The sequence below is a fragment of the Etheostoma cragini genome, chromosome 1 (genome assembly GCF_013103735.1).
Source record: "Etheostoma cragini isolate CJK2018 chromosome 1, CSU_Ecrag_1.0, whole genome shotgun sequence".
In the NCBI taxonomy this organism is placed as follows: domain Eukaryota; kingdom Metazoa; phylum Chordata; class Actinopteri; order Perciformes; family Percidae; genus Etheostoma; species Etheostoma cragini.
The window spans coordinates 33,264,919-33,286,858 of record NC_048407.1 but is presented as its reverse complement, the minus strand read 5'-3'; the positions used below and the strand labels follow the sequence as shown (position 1 = coordinate 33,286,858).

The window sequence follows — 21,940 nt, the reverse complement described above, 5'->3', positions numbered from 1 at the left end:
CAATCAAACAAAAACATCCTTATTTTCAGTATATTCCATCACCGCAGAACTAATGAGTGTCTAGTTCTTCTATCATCCATCCTGGAGAAGGACCACACTGAGAAAAGGCCTCAGCTTGGCCCTGTTTGAGGTTTTTGGTGTGAGTACTTCAAAAGGAGGGGGTCCCCAATACCAACAGCCTGGGAAGCAAGTACGGCGTCAGGATTATTTCATATCTCACGAGTGCTATAAGACATGCTCACGACCAAATCCTTTCACACACGCAGCTATTACTCTTCATGCACCAATTCAACAATCAAGAGAGTTGTAAAGGCAGCTGTGAGCCTGAAACTAAACACAGGGCAAAGAATGGCACCTGCACATATAAAACCAAGCAGCATGTGCACGGAGCAGCCACCATGCGCCCGTGAGTGTCTGCTTGGCGGGTGCTGCATGGCAAACACCCGCTCGCTGGTAAATTCATGTTTGGTTCGAGATGTACAGGCTCGCAGCCGCCTGTACAACTCTCAATTGTTGAATTGGTGCACAAAGAGTACTATCTGCGTGTGTGAGATGATATGATTTGCATGTTGCATATTTAATCGTGCTCGCGAGATTATGACGAAATCCTGATCCATTAGCAAGCATCTACATAAGCCAATTTACAGATTTCTGTTGAGCACTAGCTGCATTAGGAGAGGACAGCGAGGCAGCATGACCCACAGAACAACTAAAATACCGCAGCCAGTACTTCCAAAAATGCAAATCTACCATAAAAGCATCACTGTTCTATAAAGTAACACATTACTGTGGTGTAATTACACATTAGGTGTTATGTGACTAATGCTTACTAGCTAAATAAATAACATTCATTTCAGTATTGCATCTGCATAAGTCACGTTGAAAAACAGGTATTATCAGTCTGTTGGCTCTTATTTCTGTAGAAGTTGACAGGCTGGGGAACATTTTTCAGGGACACAGCCAGTGGCTCTGATGGGCAGGGCCTCCACAAGTCTTTGAGCAAATCAATTGGCACTTCCTGTTTGTGTTAGACACCAAACATGGGTTATTTTCTGTGTTCGAGGAAAAGAGGAGCGGTACCAGCATTAGCACTGATCAACACAGCTCACCAGCACATGAAGCACAAACACACAGGCGAACAGAGAAGGCCACATCAGGGCCGGGCTTCAGGCTCCATGAGATACAACAGCACTTTAATATGTAGACTGGCACTGCACTTAACCAGGCCCTTGTCATGTTAAACTATAACTCAAGATAAAGAAGTTGGTGACGATGTTTTGTTTAGATGTTTTTTTTTACTATTTAAATGGTAATATGGAAGTGTGAAAGACATAATGTGTTTCTCTTGGCCTGGTTAGGTTCAGTAACAGAACAGAACAGTTTTTCATCATCCAGGAGGTTCAGCTCTGTGAGTGTAGCCGGTCTACCTTCTTTTGAGTCTTAGCGCCTTTAGAGCCACACAGAACACACTAGAGATTTGACAAGGAGGCAGAATGAAGAGCACACAAAGAAAAACAGAGCATGACAAGAAAGAAATGAGAATGAGGAGAAATCGTCATTTACTATATGTATATATACGTATACATACTTGTATATACACGTGTGTGTGTTGAGTGTTTGTGTGTGTGTGAGAGTATGTGTATGTATGTTAGAGTGTGTGTATGTATGTATGTATGTATGTATGTATATATATTTTATATCTTTCATTTCTAGGCTTGCAGACAGACAAAAAGATCACATAACATGTAAAAGAAGGAATAATTCGATGAGGGATGTTCTACAAGACTTCAGAAGATTGACTGATGATAATAATGATGGGCGGAGAGAAGAATGAATGATTTGTGCCAATGTTTTGGAACTGCATGGAGGCAATATTAAACATACCAAGAGATTAGGATATGAAGAATAAGAAAGACAATTGCATAATGTGTAATTAAAGTTGCACGTGACAACTTTTAATAAGTCTGTAATGTAGCATGGCCAGCACACTTTTTGTTGTTATGATTTTGGGAAAGTCAGGTCCATTGTTAAAATAATATCCTATTTTTTTTAATCATCCGTCATGTTACAATTTTACAGATAACACATTTTCTGTAAATAAGGAAATTAATGAAATTAAATCAATAGATTAAAAAGTAACATGAAAGAAAAGCTAGAACCAAGCAAGAGCTAAACTGCAGAATGGAGAGAGATATTACTACTTACATGATGTGAAAATAGGCGCCTGCTTTCTGCTAAACTCATAAATCAAAAGACTCAGATGGGAAGAATGATTGTTTGCTTAAATTTGTAAGATGTACCGCGAGCCAGTTCCAATACAAATAAGGTGCTGATTCGCCTGTGTGAGTTCAGCAGCAGCACGTTTCATCCAAGGCAAAGACTCAAACTATAAATGGATAAAAACATGAGTCAAATCTCTAAAAATAGGTTCCTGTGGATATTTGAAGTAACATAAACAACGGCTTTCTCAGCAGCTTCCGCAGGGAGCTCCTGGCTGTTGCAATGTAAAGGAAATAATCTAAGAGCCCGGGTACATTATGTGGGCTGGTTTCTACTGTGTGTTTAGGTTAGGATCATAGGTAGAAGTATTGCAATCTTTAGTAAGTGCTCATATTAGGCTTTTTGGCTTTTTCCCTTTCCTTCATTGTGTTTTTTTTTGTGCACATTATAGATTTACAAATTGAAAAAGCCCAAAGTCCATCCCCCCCCCCAAAAGGACTTACCACCTCTAACAGAAGACACTGTTCACAAACTGCTCCAAAACAGCTCTATTGTAGTCCAGCCTTTACTTTCGTAACAAACGATGTGACGTTACGCTGTAATGCTCGCCTAGCTGCTAGCATGGCACGCCCTCATACTCCACTTATACTCTGTATAGGACGGACGATTTACCCGATTTACCCGCCAGTTTTCATGGATATAGTGGCACGTGTCACGCGGTTCTCCGCTGTGAGCAACGTCCAGCGGTGGGCCATGAGAGCCATGGATTTAACGGAAAGAAAGAGCTTACAACAACTAGCTAGTGGCCAGGTTGGCTCAGTGGTAGAGCAGGAACACACGTACTGAGAGGGTTAATGCCTCAACACAGAGGTCTAGGGTTCGAATCCAACCTGTGACAATTTCCTGCATGTCTTCCCCCTCTCTCTCCCCTTTCTCACTTAACTGTCTTGTTAAAATTAAAAGCGGAAAAATCCCGAAGAAAAACAAAAAAAACTTGCTAGCGCAAAGTTACCACTAGCAAGTTAACTAGAAGTTTTAGAAATAGATTATACAAACTATTTTTTTAAACTTTTCTTCTTGCATTTCACACCCGTCATATTATATTTTATGTTTTCTGATTTCCTAGTCTCTTTAATGAACGTTTTTAATTGCTCTTTAATGTTTTATGTAAAGCACTTTAAATTTGTATTGCTGCTGAAATGTGCTATAGAAATATGTGCTGGTACCTTGGTGAGGGCAGCTACCCGCTGAGCCAGCTCTGCTTCCACCTCAGGCAGAGTCTCCGCCTTGCGGATGGTCTGCTGCAGCTTCTGCTCAGCCAGCTCCAGCTTCTCTTGGAGTTGTCGGTTTCTGTCCTCAGTCTACAACAAATAAACCGAGACCAAACAGTCATTGGCAAAGCATGTTCAAGACTGTAGGTATCCATCCTGGCCTCAAGGGTTTGCTTTCAGCTCCACAATGTGAAAAGAATGGCAAGAAATTAGATTGTAGGTCATGGAAAGAGGGGGAGGGAGACACAGGGAGAAGGGATTGTGTAAGAGTCGGGTGGGCAGACAGTGAGTAAGAGAACATTCACAATGACACAAAACCTTTAAGAAAAGAAGAGAAAGACATCAGCTCAGTGAGTACATGTAAAGAAACAACTCAGCGTCTTTGAGACTTCCCATTCACTGCCTGCTGCGATGGACACTGTTATGTCTTTTCCACCAAGGGGAACCAGGTGCTGGTTCTTTAGTCAGTTTGGTGCTGGTTCTACTCGCCAGTCATATAAGAACCAGATCCGGTTCCAGGTACCAGAACGGTTGTTTTTGTTTCCCGTCCATGTCCAAAGCTAACGTTAACAGATGTCTCTGGTTAACAACTGACCGGTGTTTTAAAAATGGCGGCCCAAAGCTTTTGTTTTTTTAATGTCATGATAATCCCGCCCCCCAGCGCCTTATTTAAACTGCAGGTCATTCCCGCTGGCAGACAACTCTGAGATTCAAAAACCAGAATGAACACATGCCTCATCAACTCCAATTCAGATTATAATGTACAAATGTGTGTAGATGCTACGGGTGTGATGAGATAACCAATCTAAAAATGATGCAGCAAGCTTAATGTTTAAGATACGACAACACCAATTTAAATAAAACTTCGGAAGCCAATCCTGGTAAGATCAATGCAGGCTTCCGTCACTCCTAATCTTGGAAGTTTTAGGCAAAGAGCCCGGAGCGTACCTGTCTGAAGAGGGAGTCCTTGTTGGCCACTTCGTTCTCCAGCTTGTCATTGAGGTCGTGGACGGAGGTGGCCTCCCGCTGAGCTGCCAGGTAGCGCTTCTCCAGGGTGGTGATCCTCTCCTCCATGTCTTCCTTCTGAGCCATCGACTATACAGAGACACAAACATTTGCATTAGTGCCTTCAGTGTTTGGGACGTTGACCCTGCCCTGCTGTCCTTCAACCTTTGGATCTTCAAATGGAAAGGAGGGGCTCATTATAATTACACTCAGAAGAGGTTTCTAATATCCTTGGTACAGAAAACAGCCCACTGGGAATTAAACAGGTGAGGAGCACAGTTTAGCAGAAGAGAATTTCCCTCAAAAATATGATAGAGTTGATACTGTTGGATTACATTACATGTCATTTAGCTGACGCTTTTATCTAAAGCGACCTAAAATTGCTTAATATCAGAGGCGGCACGCCTCTGGAGCCACTAGGGGTTAAGTGTCTCGCTCAGGGACACATTGGTTGATGTTCGGTCTCCCAAACATATAACAGTGGATATGACGTGTGTCATATCCACTGTTATGATCAGTGCCATTACCACATCACCCCATGTGGTGAAGTGTAGATATACATCATTAGGGGAGGAACAATACATTGATCTGGATTGATACATCGATTAAATCATCAACGATCCAATATCAATATCAATATAATATATATCAACACAAATTGAAAATATCAAAACATATCTTCTTCAAGATGCACCTTTATTTTGAAATTCTGTCCTTGTATTTATTATTTTTATTAAAAGTAATAGTATGCATATTAATGTTGTGACGTTATGACCTTAACAAGAATGTAAACAACAAATCACACGTAAAACACGTACATAAAAATAGATTTTCAACTACCCACTGTACAGTTATTGGGTTTCAGTTTTGTAGTTTTGTTTAATCGTCTTCCTTATTTGTGGTATATAAAGCCACAATGAGTTCAAGTTTGTAGTCTACAACTCAAAAACACAAAACAGTCTAACATCATGTGACTTAAATGTTCTGCTGTCAATGCAAAGGAGAAAAGAAATGTATTTGAAAGGAATGTATTGGGTCACACTTGAAGAGATCTTTGGTTTACATTTCGGCCTCCTCACCTCTCTCAGGTCTCTCTGTAGCCGTGTGTTCATGTCTTCGGACTTGATGAGGTCCTTCCGGGCCGTGTCTAGGTCCTCCTCCAGCTCGCTGATGCGTGAAACCATAGCACCCATGCGCTCCTTCATCTGGCCCAGATCAGCCGACTGCCGGTCCACCACATCCTTGAGCTCGCTGACCTTCCCGAACCCATGAACCAACTCCTCCTCCTGACTCAGCGACCCGTCAGATGACCGCTGTGGGTGAATTAACACAGCTGTTTTATTCCTGATTTTGTTCTGTGTGTTTTGTAATCACGGCACATAAATCCAACGATTTGACTCCCATTTGGAAGACAAAATATCAAGTTTTTAGAAGTTGTAAGGTATGTTGTCAGTTTAAAATCGGATCAAGCATATAACGCACAAATATATATAACTGCTCACTCTATGCCCTCTGCTCCTCAAGCACTTATTAACGGATGTCAAAGTTGTATCATGTTAGGCAGAGGCATACTGCACAACAGTCTGTCAGCAGTAACCTGGACTGTTTCCAGCCTCCCACCTCTTACAGTAAATACATCTTGTCTGTACATGTGTGTGTAGATGACACAACATAGCACAGCTATTCATTGCAAAGCCTGGACCACATTTGTTTTTTAATAAATAGAAGGGAAAGACTTGCATGAGATACCTCCCTCTTGTATTTAATGTTCAAACGCTGCAGCCTCGTCTCGCGCTTGGCTTTAGTAACCTCACCTTGCCATTAGTGCTCGGTGTGTTTTCAGAGTTGTGGTTGACCTCGCTGGTTCCGTCTGCCATCCCTCTCTTCTGGATGCTCTGCTCCCTGAGGTAAACCAACTAGAGAGAAAAACAGTTTGTTAACACATTTTTAATTTGTCATTTTGCTGGTGATAACCATTGAAACGATTATCTGGTTGACCGCTTCTCCAGGAGCACTAAAGGAGTTTGGTTCCTATGATCATTTTTATGTTTTTTTCCACAAAAGCAAATTTTCTGTGTGTGTGTGTGTGTGTGTGTGTGTGCGTTTGTGCATGTGTGTCCATAGGACAACGACACATTAAAATGTAGCTTGCAGCTATAAAAATGCCCAGAGCCTTAAGTTCAAACCACAACTATTTTCGCAAACTCCCATGAATATGTTGCAGAGGCCGATACGTTCTATGCCAAATGGCCACACAGCTCAGCAAAAAGCTGCCTTGCCCTAGGAAGTAAGGTAACCAATAAAAGCAGAGTGGCAAGTGGTTGATTGTGTGTGTGTTTGTGTTTGTGTGTGTGTGTGTGTGTGGTCGTGGTCTCTGGCTGATTCCCAGGAACAAAAGATGAATGTAGCATAAAGCAGAGAGGAAATCTAGGACACTTCCACGAGATCCTCTGGGCTTTTTGTCCATCTTAATCCTATTCAATCCACAGTGGACTGAAGACCTCTTTGCATTCATGTGCCTATATGTGTGTATGTAAGAGCTGTGAACCTTTTTTTCCCAGATCCAGTGTGAATACTTAATGTGTGAATAGAATTATGTGCAGGACAGATGTCTTTAAGCAACAAATGGCAATAAAATACAATTGATCACATCCGTTCTTAAAAGGTTGTCTAGTTTTTTGTTTTGCCAGCATCTCCTGGTGAGTAAGTCTCTCCCTCTATTAGGAGATTAAAAAGAATTAAATAAACATTGACCTCTCAAAGCTGCATGTCAAAACTTCTCACCATTCAGTTTGCGTCAGTGCAGAAAAAACAAAAAGGCACACGTCATTAATTCCTACATCATGTTTTCAGTTAATAATGGTCACTGCATTATCACTAACATTGCATGATAACTGATTTCTGTAAAGATCAAGAGCCTAAATAAAGATTTCAAATGCGTGCATTTGCACCAAATTACTTGGTGTTTAAAATTTGCTTTCTTCTCTAAGTTTTCTTCCGTAAGTGTTTGTTGTTGTTTGTTGTTGCTGATTGACAATGTTTAATGTGGTGTTAAATGTAAGCCTAAATGTTTCACCAACCGGAAGCAAAGCTGAGACTAAAAACAATAAACGCATGATGAGGGTTTTAGATTGACTACTTTAGGCCATCAAGGTGTTCCAGCAAATTTTCTACATCATGTAAATGCAGTATTTTATCAATATTTTGACCCTAACTTAAAAAAGGTTGTATTGGGTTGTAGTTAAGTGAATTTTTGATACGTATATACTTTCCATTACAAGTCATTTTTGCTTACTTCTTTGTGTGAGAGGGTGAGCTGCTCCTCCAACGCGCTGCATCTTTCCAAGGCAACGCGTAGTCGCTCCCTCACCTACAAAACACGTGACACCAAAATCAACACAACTGCCCAGCTTCCCAAATCTTCATGACTTTGTCTATCCCAATGTCTTTGCAATGTCAATAACCTGTAACACATGTAAACATGTACACACACCCTTCATTCCTTTCAAACCCCCAGACACACAGTCGTACCTTCTCATCGAGGGCTTTGTGGTGTTCAAAAAGTGACTTAAGGGCTTTGAGGACCTCCACCTCACTCGAGACTCCCGCGGGAGACTGAGCCTGTCTCTTTACTACCGTCATCCTCAGACTACGTTCATGGCGAGACACCAGGCACTCCAGGTGCTCCAACAGGAGCTGGACATAAGAGAGACAGTGTTAGAAACCCATCCGGCTAAAACCAATTGCTCATGTGCACAAGGATAGAGCATCAACTGTTTTGCAAAGAAAAACAAACAAAAAACAAATCTGAATCATCAAACTTGTCCTATCACAATAAATCTCTACAATGATTGTTTATCCATAGCCATCATACACCTTTGGTGAAACTGTGTATTAGTTTTTTAGTATTAGTGCTGTTGCACTTGTTGCATTTGTTTTTGCATTAATAAGCCTGAGGTATCCGTTTAGGCAGGCTGCCAATCAATGTTTCCTTTTCTAATTTTTAACTTGTGTTATCTCCAGGTTTTCTCCACCTCTTCCTGCATCTACTTCTACATTTGTCCAACTTTGAATTATATTTTCAAATGACTGATCTTGCTTGACGGACTGGAGCTTCTCGCTGCCCAATACCTTAAGGTTTTGGATATTAAAAGCTTAAAAAACTTCTACAATATGATGAGCATGCAAGAGTAAACAGGTCCTAGTCAGAGACATTACTGACTACTAATGCACTTGCTGAGCTATAGTTGTGCTCCTTCTAAGCACAAACAGCTGTCTCTGATGAAATTTATTGTCAGTGGTTGAAATATTTTGATGATTGAGCAACTTATGACAGTGGTTTAGATTATAGGATAGAAACTTATTTGTCAACTAGTGTTGTTATGACGACCGCCTATACCCAAAACAGAAACATGCAGGGATTTGACTGGAGTACGCAGGTCCGCCAAACTTTCCTCATCAATGGTGGATAGTGTAGATTGGGGCCTGTTTGAACGTGTAACACTTGTGTGTTGCAGTTTGTCCTAAAAGATTAGGAACGGAGTGTGTGTGTGTGTGTGTGTGTGTGTGTTTGTGTGTGTGTGTATATATAAGGATACAGCACATTTTACTAACCCGTGTGTTGTTTCTCTCCGCCTTGAGCTCAGCAATCTCCTCCTCCTTCTCCAGAAGCTGCTCCCGGCACACGTTCACCTCCTTTGTTAGTGCAGCAAACTCCTACAATAGAAATCAGAAATGTAGAAATACATTAACAAACATGTTACTGCTACAGAAGTTTAAAAACTGTTGTTATTGTGGAGACAGTGAGCTTGCATATTTACAGTTTAAACCTTTAATAGAGTATAACATGAATCCACTGCAGCAATCTAACGTCTGTTTCAAGAAGTAGTTGCAAGTTCTTAGACTGCTGATACCTTTAACACTTTCCTGGTTACGCCATCACCTGAATCAAAAAAGGATTTAAAAACGGTCACCTGTGTCTGTCGCAGTAAAACGCAAATATTCTGTTTTTTTTAAACGACCAAGCTGCTGCAGCAGCTACCAGCTTCCTCTGATCCCGGTAAAAACCTCTATCACACACTACATACCTACTCTAATCTCATTAAAAGAAAAAGACCTTTTATAGCAATATGAGATACTAAATAAATCAAGTTTAGTAAGTCATTTCATTGACTTTAGACTGTTAAGCCAATGTTGCTGCAAGACCGTTTTTCTTCACTGGCATATTTGTTCATTGCCACTCAAGATACCAGTTGACATAGCTCCTGCATCTTTTTTCTCTGTGTGGTTTCTAAGGATGCCGTGATCACACAGCAAGTCTTGGCAAATGACGTTGACATTCCTCTCTCTCCTAGCCATGTTGTCCACTTAAAAGGCTTTAGTAGTGTTCACATCGGAAACAATCGAGGCAAGACGACAACTGCTTGAAAGTACCTTAAATCCTTTTGCACTTGACTATCAGAAGTGGTATTCAATCACAAAAAAGAGGTAATAATACAGACGGCACTGACCTAACACAGACAGTTTCATGAAGACAACAATATCCATATTTTCAGAGAGCCGGAATCATGCAGAAAGAAGAGAAAAGTAAGCTGGTGAAACCCCTTTAGAGAGATAAACACCTCAAACTGCGTGAGAAAATGAAAATAGAATATAGTGCTACTCTCTCAGCAGACTTGTTCCAACAATATACCTTTAATCTTTCTCAGATTATTTTCCAACAAATGCAGTTGTGCGCACACACACACACACACACACGCACACGCGCTCACACACACACACACACACACTTGCTTTTAGACATTACATGCATGGTTGGACCTAAAGAATGTGCCATCCTGATTTTTTGCCCTGCAAAATCTAGCACACGCACCCTGAGTGCAGAGGCCTTCTTGCTGTGTTTCCAAGGATGTGTGTGTGTGTGTGTGTGTGGGGGGGGGTTTGCTGGAACTGATCGTTCTTTTCAGTCACTACCACAACTATTCTCTCTCCCCTTCACTCCAGCCTCGGAGCTTATCCAGCGACTGGCACAGATTCGGCCTCACTAAAGAGGAGTAAGTGGGAGCTTGCTATTGGCTACGACCGAGGTCTGCACTCTTGGCTAGCCAATCAGAGACCACTAGAGGCAGACCCAGGGGTAATTACAGCGTGGCTTACTTCCTACATTCCAGAGCAGACGCTGATGTTGAGTTGTACAGCAACCTCAAGATTTCTGAATGCCTCTAAACGCCATTGATGACCCTCTTACCCCTCATGTTCGTTACCCTTTATTTACACAAAATTTACACAAGAATGAGTGAAAACAAGTAGAGAGCGTTTGGTACTTGCATGTGGATTTGTATTTTGGATGTGCGGTGTAATGATTTCAGTTTAGAAAGAAATCTAATCATAAAGAAGATGCTCACTGGTTATTAAATCCAGTATTCTGGTCAGAGAAATTAGTTATAAAAAGTTAACACGCAGAGATATCTACCTATCCAAGATACTTGTATTTAGTCTTCCTAATTATGTTAATATTATACTTTACATTTGTCATAACTTCACATAAGGAAGCAGGAAAATAGATAACCTAGACCTTCCTCGGTGTGTTAGATAACTTAAAATAAATGATTAGGAATTTCCCACATATAATCACAGATAACGAGCAAGTTAATCAGTGAGTGGACTGATTAACTTGCTCGTTATCTGTGATTATTTGAGGGACGGTCAACCCTGGGCACAATAACTGGGCACATGCAAAACAAAGTACGCAATATTAGACATAAGTAGTGTGTCTCAAATCGCTGACTTAGATTAGTGCACTTCCAGTCTGTATACTTCGTGCACTACGTACTGTCTTAAATAGTGCGGAAATTTTGACAGGAGGAGTGTCGTCTCAAATCGCGCACTGCCATGTGCACTTACAGGAAATGACGCTCACATTTCATCTCTTCTTCTTCTTCTGTAAAATTGTGGATTTCACCAAGGAGAGCATTCCAGTCCTCCATTGTTTTTTGGCAAAAAATAATTCCTGCTTTGTTTTTGATATTTTAACAAAAATAAATGTGATGTTTTTATTTGCTCCGTGTCACGCCAGGATGACGAGAGAGAGAGAGATATATATATATATATATATATATTCATACATATTCACACACACACACACACACACACACACACACACACACACACACACTGCAGCCATGGGTATTTAAGCCTGATCCCATTTCTTCCTGCAGCAGGGTAACTGGTGTATGGCTCAGTGAGTGTGCATGCTGGTTAGAAGTGCACTGAGCTGCTCTGTAAGCCTCAGAACAGGGGAGGGGATTAAAGGGGGGGGGGGTACACAATTATGTGTGCCAACCTATTAAAGGAACCGCGTACCAAAACACAGAGGAACACACAAAAGCTTTTCAGGGATGTGTATTGTCATTTTCAGCATTCACCCCCTGAGAAGAATATTGCAGCACTTTGATGGCAATAAGATAAAAGACTAATTTCTGTATTAGAATATAATTAAGAAATGTGCTTGAATGGGAGCGGGCGGAAACAAATATGACCACTGAAATGGCATGAATGAGTAATGTTTGAATACATCCTAACATAACACATAGGGACATGTTAAGGACATTTGTTGATTAAAGTTTCAGCTGAATTCTATATTCAAACTGCTTTTAATCTCGTTTGTTTCATATTTAACATCTTTTTTTGTATTAAAAATCTACTATAGAGTATGTCAGCTAATAAAAACATTTTTCATGTACTGTAGTATTCATGTAGCCACAACAAATCCAAGTAGGTAACGTACTACTTAAAAACGACCACTTCAAAGGGAGCGTTATCAGTGCCGGCGCTCTGTGCCATGTTGACAGTGCCTTTGTAGGCAGAGCAGTTAAAACTGAAAGCCCAGATTCACACCGCCTGCGTTGGTCGTGAAACGGTGTTTCAAAAACACAGATGTGCCCAATTATTATAAATGAGGGTCGTGTGTTTAGGGCGCTGCAAGGGAGGAGCCCAAAAAAAAAACAGCTGCAGCTAAAAAGTTGAGACGACATCATCTTACTCTTGTGTAATTTTCAAAATCATGTGTAGAGCTTGGCAGTTGGTGATATGTTGCTCTTTATTGTGAAAAGGGGGCAATCAAGTGCACCTTCCTCTTGCCACTCATTCACAAAAAAGTGCCTTCTCTCTTTCTTTACTTTGCACTCAACAGGTGCTACTGCTACGTCGGCGGCGGGCCTCTTAACGCCGGGGATTTGTTGCCATGTTTTTAAAACCGATGTCACGGACTAGCGCTTTTACTCATTTTTGTTAAAGCACTTTGGATACCTGCAGGTAGTTATAAAGTGCTATATAAATACATTTTGATTGATTGATTGAATGATTGAAGGACTTCACTGCAGCTCTGTCAGCTGTGCAAGAGGAACAGACATCAGGAAACACCAAAGCTCATCTCTGTGTGTCAATAAGAAGAACAAGAATGCAAAACTAACTCCAAATCACAGCATCCTGGATGAAGCTAAATGATATTTAGTGATATCCCTAAAAGGCTGCTGCCGGAGCACTTCCATTCTAAAATGCTGCCGCTGTTCTTTTGTATTTTTCGACCCTTCGTGACACTAATCCATTCAACATTGTGTTTTGAAATCATCTTGACTGAACGTACGGGTACATTTCATGGATTCTTAACCTTTGGGACCATACCAGAGCATGGTAACTAGCGCTATGTCGTCCTAACACCAAACCATCATCAGCCTGATGTATTTGGGAGTGAGATCAGAACCAATAGGCCTAGCTCCTACATAATGACTTTAGCCATACTTAAAAGCTTACAGCAGCGCGTGCTGAAATCTGACACTGTGCAGAGGGCATCTGTTCTCCTAGAGGAGGACTCCCCGTTAAAAACTAATTAGACACTACAATGGCTGCTATTCAGAGCTGCTTCCACTGCTGCCCAAACGCACACAGACGGAGAGAAAAGGTGAATCTACTGTAGCGTACCGGATACCAGTTTGCACTATATTCTCCTCCTAGAGACTACATCCTCACAGGGCTCATTAAGATATTAATATCACTATGTGATTGCATCCTGAGATGCCTCGATGTGCGACCAATGTCATAATGACATGTCATGGCGTGAAGCTCAGCACCTTTATGAGATGTCTATAACTTTAATGTCCTTTTTTTGTTTGTGAAGTGGCCTTGTGTGGCATGAAAGACACTTTTAATAAAATGTATTGTTATTAATATTATTAACAAATGGAGCGCAAGCGATGAGAATTACTTGCAATGCTCCGGTCTGCAACACTCTGACACCTGCCAGTTTACACCAATCAGACGACCAGACGAGGCGGTGTATCATCTCCATGGCAACAACTCTCAGTACTTTTCAGTATAACTTCCAGCTTTTCCAGCCTTTTTTGTAGCTGGATACAATTTGTAGCGTCTTAAAATACGAAAGAGGAAAGAGATGAAACGTAGAAAACTCTTCTCTTGCATTTTACTTCACTGCTTTGTATTGAAAGCGCTGCCTCTCTTCATTAACCCTTTAGCTCCTTTGACCAGATACGGTGCTCACGGGCGCTAGTTGAGCCTCCTTCTTACGGCTGAAACACACCGCACGCTGAAGCACTGCGAAGCGGAGCCATTTTAAATGTCAGCGCCCATGGTTTTCACTCCGCCCGGCCACACCGGCTGCAATCAGGCACATGGCAAAATCAAGAAGCACAATTCCTGGTCTGTGTACATTTTTAACCGTTTCCAATCCAGATACGGTTCTCAAAACACACTCCTATGGAAGTTCATGTTGTATTGTGCACATGAAATTAACCATATTTGACTCAATCATCTCAAGGATGTGAAAAAACCGCATCCTATAAGAGACAAGTGAGTCATCATCTTTTAACTTCGGACAACAAACTGGGACTCTCTTTAATTGCGATGACTCATGTGATGTGGACACTAGAAAGGTTAAGGTTGATTTCAGTTGAATCTGTTAATGGAAAACCAGACGGATCATGAAACTTAAAGGGGACGCATCGTTTAATAGCACAGAGTAAGGAACAATAATTTGGCCTTGGAACTGTTAAGACACAGCTACTATAACTTTTTGCAAAACAAAATGAATCAAATTATTTTTGTATGGAAAATGCCTTTTGTTAAAAGTTCTACTGAGACAGTGATTACATTAGAATTAAAGGTGTCATGCATCAGCTGATATATTAAACCTGGTGAACGCACGAAACCAAAGACAACATCACTAAGACTGTGTACTGTCCTTCATAAAGCAAGAGGGGACAGTATGCAATGAAACTGCAATAAGCTCTGGACACAGAGACCGCATTCTTAATCTAATCAGTTCCTCAAACATGATGCATCGCTGCAGGCATCTTCTTCACAAACAAACCCTGTTTAGACTTAAGGATAGTTTGTAAAACCTGTATGGGAGCAGGGCTTTCCCTCCGCTGTCTTCTGTCAATTTAAGCTAAGTTACTAATTCAGCCCACACGGGGCGAAAGGCAACACTTGTCACTTTCTCGTCCCTGTGTGGAACAAGCCCGTCTTTGTCTCTCTGTCTAACCACTGTGCACGCTCAATTCATCCCATTGTGCCACTGACCAGAACGGAGAATTTGGTCAGTGCACTTGATTGCCCCCTTTCAAAATAAGAAGCAACATAACACCAACTGTCAAGCTTTACACATGATTCTGTTTTGAAAATTACACAACAGCAAATCGAATTTTCACAGTCACATTTTATTGCCTAATTCTTGAACTATTTGCCAAACCACACCCCCGATACTTAGGTCCCCAACCTCTTCTTTCTTCCCTCGGTAGGCACTTTTATCTTAACATTTACTTCTTCTACAAAGCGATGAGTTGGGAACAGGACAGCAGTTAACAGGAGTTGCATATAACACAAATGAAGCAACGTCACGCTTTTACTGCCTCAAACAATCTTTACAGCAGTTGTAAAAAAAATAAGTATAAACATCTGGAAATTCAATGCACACACACACACACACACACACACACACACACACACACACACACACACACACACACTTCAAACAGAACTATTACATGCCTTGGCTGACACAGAAGCATAGAAATTGACTTTGCCACCCGCAACATGTGGGCTCTAAATTTGGACTACTAGAAATCTATCTCTGCACATCCTAACTGGCGTCAATGAGCCATGCACAGGAGGACGTTTGACTGGGAGTGGTGGACCAATATGGTCTCCACCAACTCAACAAAGAAAGAACAAATAAGTACCATTGAACCAAGTTTGACAAGTTGTTGACGTGTGAGCAAGCTGCCCAGGAATGTTTGTGCATTCCTGGGGAAGGGTACTCTCACCAGGAGGGAGGGACCAAGAGAGAAAACTGCACCTCCCCTCTACCTACCTACTGTAGCCTGAAGACTAAACTCTCTTTAACACAATAGTTCAAGATGGCACTAATGTGGTTCCTAGGAATGCATCTTAAATAATTGCTGCTTTGTATGGTCTTGTTTTTTTAATTTGAAAGTTCACCTTTGGATTATACACGTTTCACTGAAAATACGTGGCTGTTACCACCACCGCTGTTTAATTAAAGTGTCTACAAATTGAGAGTCTAAAATGTGGATGCAGTGTTTTATAAAAGGGTGTTCAGTAATGAAAGCCTCAAATGAATACCAGATGTTTAAATCTGCATTCTGTAAGGGGTTTGCTAAGAATCATTTCATGTTAAGTAATCATAATGGACATGTTAAGTCAGAATGTAATTAATTAAATCATGGAATGACGTACCAACACCCAAATCTACAAGCAAACTGCACTAAAGAAGAATAACAATGTAACATTGGGTATTTACACCAGATTACAGCATAGAGTATAAAGTGCTTTTACTTTTTTTTAACAGCTGGATTTTCTTGCCTTCCAGATACAAATCCCAGGAGGCTTGGCAGATCGCCAGATGATCAGCTGACAATCAGCTGACAACACAACAGCAGTGTGCATGCACACACACACACACGTACAGACACACACAAAGATATCACACAGAAAAACTCAGCTGCTTTAAGGTGCTTACACACCAAGAAGATCGTCGGCCGTCAGTCCAATTTTGAATTTTGGAGATCAGCTCCTCTGACAAATATGTTTGTCATTTGACAGAATTATAAAATGTGTCATAGAGGTCAATAAACTAAAACAATTAATTGATAACAATAATGAATAACAATGACAGTTTGACTGTGCAGTGTAAGCAAAGTCTGGTAGCTTCTGACTTATTTCATAGTAGCTCAGCTCCAATTCCACATCCATAAACACAACAGCTTATGTTGCTGCTAGTGATGACCTATGCTTCACTTTTACATGTTTATCTCTATATGTCTGTTCTGTACCACATTAAGTGTCAACTGAATGGATCAGAGTCACGCAGCGTCTCAATGTTTTGACTTTGGATGTAGTGATCCTGGCTATAAAACACAGAGCTGCAAAGAAAGGCCTCTGCATCCCACAAGTGTGTACTCACTATTTGATGTTTAGGGAAAGTTGGGACACCCTCACTTAAAACTAGAGATGGTCCAAAACCATTTTTTTGCTTCCCAATACCCATTCTTAAACTTGCATATCAGCTGACACCGAGTACTGATCCAACACCAGCGTGTCACGTATGTTATTATGTTTTAACAACTGTATACTACTATCCCTGTATGGATGTGATATGATGAACACAATGAGCTTTTAGTTTTTTATCCAGTTTGACAGTCAGTCATAATGGAAAAAGAGCATAAATAAATCACTTTACTGTAGATTTTCTTTAGGGCTTTATTATGTAATCGGATAGGTGCATAAACTTCAGTACTTCCCGATATCGATACTAGCGTCTTAGGCAGTACCGGAGGCATTACCAATACTTGTATAGGTATTTGAACATCTCTAGTTAGAACACTGTAATCTGTGTAATCTGCCCTGCTTCCTATAGGCAGAGGCCCGGTACTATCGACAGACCTCTCTGCTTTCAGCACTGTGACCTTTCAACTCTCATATTCAGAGCAATGATCACTTAGTCTACGCGCCTCACGCTTCTCTCACTCGTGTAATAAAACGTCAAACAAACACTAAACACAACCAGCATGTTAACTTTATATACGGGCTGCATATCCAACAAAAACTACACCAATGCTTAACTAATTTCCAGCCCCTTATGCATCATTAAAACTGGAAACCTAATCCCTTTGTTTTAAATATAAGAGCCCAGAGAGGGTAGAAACATGAGTCCTGCAAGCAGATGGACAAAGACAGGATCACAACTCCCTCCACATTATGTTATGCAAACAGAAGAAAGAGAGTAGCAGCTATGACAATCTAATAACTGTTAGGGGCATTTTGCATGTTAATTATATGCATGGAAGGGGTGAAAGTAGTCAAAAAAGTAAAAGCTCCACTTGGGAAAAAGTGTTTTGGCTCCTAAATATGAATAGTTTCTCATAGCAGAGGTAATATTCTTCAATTTCACAGTTTCTTTTGTCTACTTGACTCGTTCTCGTTATAAGTTTGTTGCAAAAACCCACATACAGACACACACTTTATTGCACCTTGCAATTGGTCGACCGTATAACTCCCAAAGCCATAACCGACTCTGGTATCACTTTCTCCACTGTGGGAGCCAAAGATCTGTAAGAGGTGCCGTCCAATAGTGTGACTGACACTCTGGCTGGCAGCGCAGCAAGAAGCCTGCAGGAAGGTGCCACCGAGGGCACGGGTATCACTCCGTTTAAATAAATTAGTGTGAAATTCTGACATTTTTACATTACAAGTGTTCACGATGTGAACTGCCAGCATTGACACTTGACAGGTCACTTAGTTTTTAAGTCCTCTTAGTTCGGTGTGGTTGCTGCAGCTAATAAATCTCTATCATCTACCTGTACCAAGACCTGTTCCTGTCCAGACTACATGTCCTCTTGGACAATGTCTCGCACTCACTCCATGGCTTGCTGCTGAATAACAGGAGCCCTTTCAGTGATAGACTCATTCTCCCAAAATGCACCACAGAAACTCATTCCTGCCTGTGGCCATCGAACTTTATAACTCCTCCCTGTAAGTGTCTGACACACACACACACACACACACACACACACACACACACACACACACACACACACACACACACACACACACACACACACACACACACACACACACACACACACACACACACACACACACACACACACACACACACACACACACACACACACACACACACACACAGGTTGACACTGGACAATATTATCTGTTTTGTGCAATAAAACCGGCCTGAAATGTGTGCAATACTCAACTGCTACAATTATTATTATTATTTTATTGTTATTAGTATTAGTATTATTATTACTTTTTACCATTGCAATTCCTTAATCATGTTAAATAAGTAAATACTGTATAATAACGTTGCTTTAACTATGTAAACACCGTACATATCCACACTCCTTATATTCCTTTATTTATATTTCTACTCTGATATTTATAGTATTTGTGCAACTGCAACACAGAGTTTCCCTTCAGGGATCAATAAAGTATTTCTGATATACATAATCATATCATCAAAGTGAAAAGGTTCTCTCGTACGTACCTGTGGCAATGCAGTGTTGAGTTGTCTCTGCAGTGAGTCTCGTTCGTGACTGACTTCATGCAGTTTGCCCTGAGTCAAGCCCAGATTCTCCTGCGTCTCCCGCAGAGTCTCAAGAAGACGATCCCTCTCCTCCAGCATGGACACCATCAGCGACTCAAAGTGACCTTCTGAGTCCGACTGCAATGGGGAGCCAGATCCTCGTCGACCACCGCCGCCCCCCCCTTCGCTCTCGCTGATGGTGGGCATCACCTCGCACATCATCTACAACCGTAGACAGGACAGAGACAAAGGAGACAGTTTGGAGTTAAAAGGACGAGAATTATGGAGGGCAAGAAAAGATATTGAAAAGTTAAAATAGTAAAAACTCTATACAGTGATGGGGATTATCCAGAGTGACAGACCTTCTTCCAGAAGTAAGTTTCACAATTACATTTTTTAAATGTTATTCATCAGTGCATTGAGAACCACAAACAAATCTTACATCGACAGTGGGGTGTTGCCCCCCCCCACCCCCCAATTACATCTGCTGTAGGTAGGTGGCAGCAAAAAGGTCTCATAATAAACCAAAACATACCATTTGTCACTGACATCTCCGGCAATTTATCCTCAAATTCAATTAGTTAAAAGACAGAGCACTAATTAATTTGACTCTAAAATAAGGGTAGGGTATTACTCCTGTCAAAAAAAGTACAGTTTGAATTAGTTGGAATTCCCTAATGTCTTTTAATTCATTCATCCCCTCAAAAGCCAAACCAATGCACAGCATAAAATGCATAAAAGCATTAAAACATCTTGTGGTAACCAAGTTCCACATTGTTGCCTCAAAATAATCTATACGTTTAAATATATAACTCAACAGGCACTGGGGCGTAATTTTAAATCTAAGTGGTTTTAAATGTTTGTAAAATGCTCTAAAGCAGACACTCTTTTGACAGATTTAAGATTAAACAGAAGGCAGGGGGCAAGTTTAAAAGTGCTTCTTTGGGGTAATTTAATCAGCATAGTTTGCAGACATCAAAGCCTACAACGGTTTATTAAAACAGAGCTTAATCAGCCGATTGATGATTAACTACTACTGCAATATAAAGTTAAATTCCCAGAGTAAACAGTCATTTTAACCACCATTGGTACTGTTAAGAAAAGAACAGAGATCCTTAAATCGATTACAGGCAATAAGAAAGCTGTGTTGACTGGAGCTCGTTAAGAAATACAGCATCTAACAACAGCTGGGAAGGAAGGACTGGCGAATAAGAGACACTCTTCACACCAAGGAGCTTAAATCCTGTAGACAGACTGCTAGAAAGAAAAAAAAGCCAAGAATCATGTGAGCTGGATTTAACATACCGTACCTACAAGGGACAACAACAAATTGGAGCAAGTGGAGTACGAACTAAGTGGCAACCAGAGCTACCCTTTTATTTGCATCGGCCAAGATGCCAAAAGCTCTTCAGAAACCTCTGTATTCGGTTCAGTGCACCATTATTTAACTGTATCATCCAACAACTCTGTGTTTGAGAGCTGAACCATACCTGTTACATGCAAAACAACCAGCCAAATATCAACCTAACATCCTTAAAAAAACTAAGAAAACAACTTCAATTACAAATAGCACGTTTCCAATGATGCACACTAGCCTATTTCTGGGGGAAGGAGACAAACTTTGAAATTACAAAAACCAGTGCTCCATATCGAGGTCAAACCACTCACTCGGACTCAACCATTTTTATAGAGGGGGGGTCACACAGCATGCACGACAGCATCCATGAGCAGGAGTGACAGATGGTGGGTCCAGTGTAACTTGCACAAAAATCATGTACTGTACGTCAACAAGTAAAAGATGAGAAACCAAAGAACTGAAAGCAGGACACTTACAGAGTTAAACTTAAAACCTCTTCAGCCACGAGTATTTCTTTACATGAGACAAAGATGACAGGACGAAAAACTGAGAAGAAATGCACACAGCCTGTATCAGAAACGGGTGATTTTAACCCTTGTGTTTCCTCTGGATATAAATTGATGTGAAATCTTTTTGCCTGTATTGCCCCTCTCTGCTCCTGGTGGTGCCATCTTTGTATGGCTTTGCACTTGATTTGAGACCTGGATGACTCGTGGTCTTTTATTGCCTTTAATCCTAAGGTCATGTTGTTCCTCTAACCAAAAAATTGTTTTCATTTTCTGAAGACGAGTAGGTTTGACAGTAAGTACAGTGCATGGACGGGTCGTCTGTAAGGTACATAGGTTTATAGTGTTGGGCCCATGGACGTTATCATATCATCGCCACCGTGGTGATTAGGTTATTACTGTCGCTCTGTTAAACGTTCCTCTGTACCCTCGTTATGCAGATCAGAGATCTGATTGAGTCTAGACTTTACGGCCTCATAGTTAAGTGACAGTAGGTCAGGGTGTAATGTACTGCCCCTACCAGCGGCAGCATGTAATACTGTCTATTAAAGAGGACATTTAAATGTCTGATCAACTGACAATTTAGGGGACATCACCCAACCCTAGTAGGCTAACCATTCCCTCCTTTTGCCTTTGCCACAATGCGCCACTTGTTCAAAAAGTACCTTTTCTTTTTCTTTTCTTTGCTCCCAACAGTTGCTACTGCTAACTCTGCAGCTGGCCTCCTAACGCCGGGGATATGTTGCCATATTTTTTAAACCGATGTCACGGACTAGCGCTGAAAAACCACCCCACTCGTCACTGTGGCTGGTATACAAGGCAAAGGTGGCGGGTGCTAATTTCCCTCCCTGACAACTGCAGTAAGGTAACTGACGTCCAGTGCAACACAGTGCTGTTATCCTTCAGGGATTAAATTGGGATTTGTCATGTGTGGGGGGGGGGG

General features: G+C 41.1%; 1 protein-coding gene across 22 annotated transcripts in view; it reads right to left on the bottom strand.

Moving 5' to 3' along the window:
- The window catches only part of ppfia1 (PTPRF interacting protein alpha 1), a 66,778-nt gene that overhangs the window by 41,166 nt on the left and 3,672 nt on the right, over positions 1-21,940 (bottom strand). For 16 of the 22 annotated variants that reach the window (XR_004654556.1, XR_004654575.1, XR_004654640.1 and 13 more), the window contains exons 2-10: positions 19,096-19,356; positions 9,111-9,212; positions 8,028-8,192; positions 7,792-7,866; positions 6,311-6,412; positions 5,576-5,809; positions 4,440-4,586; positions 3,447-3,581; positions 1,428-1,469 (exon numbers count right to left, since the gene is read on the bottom strand). Coding sequence is in view for 1 of the 22 variants with exons in the window: in XM_034856501.1 (XP_034712392.1) it covers positions 1,428-1,469; positions 3,447-3,581; positions 4,440-4,586; positions 5,576-5,809; positions 6,311-6,412; positions 7,792-7,866; positions 8,028-8,192; positions 9,111-9,212; positions 19,096-19,356 (1,263 nt within the window). In the remaining 21 variants the exon portion in view is untranslated. The remainder of the gene's footprint in view (positions 1-1,427; positions 1,470-3,446; positions 3,582-4,439; positions 4,587-5,575; positions 5,810-6,310; positions 6,413-7,791; positions 7,867-8,027; positions 8,193-9,110; positions 9,213-19,095; positions 19,357-21,940) is intronic. The other 6 variants (XR_004654615.1, XR_004654698.1, XR_004654627.1 and 3 more) reach the window with 1 other exon arrangement.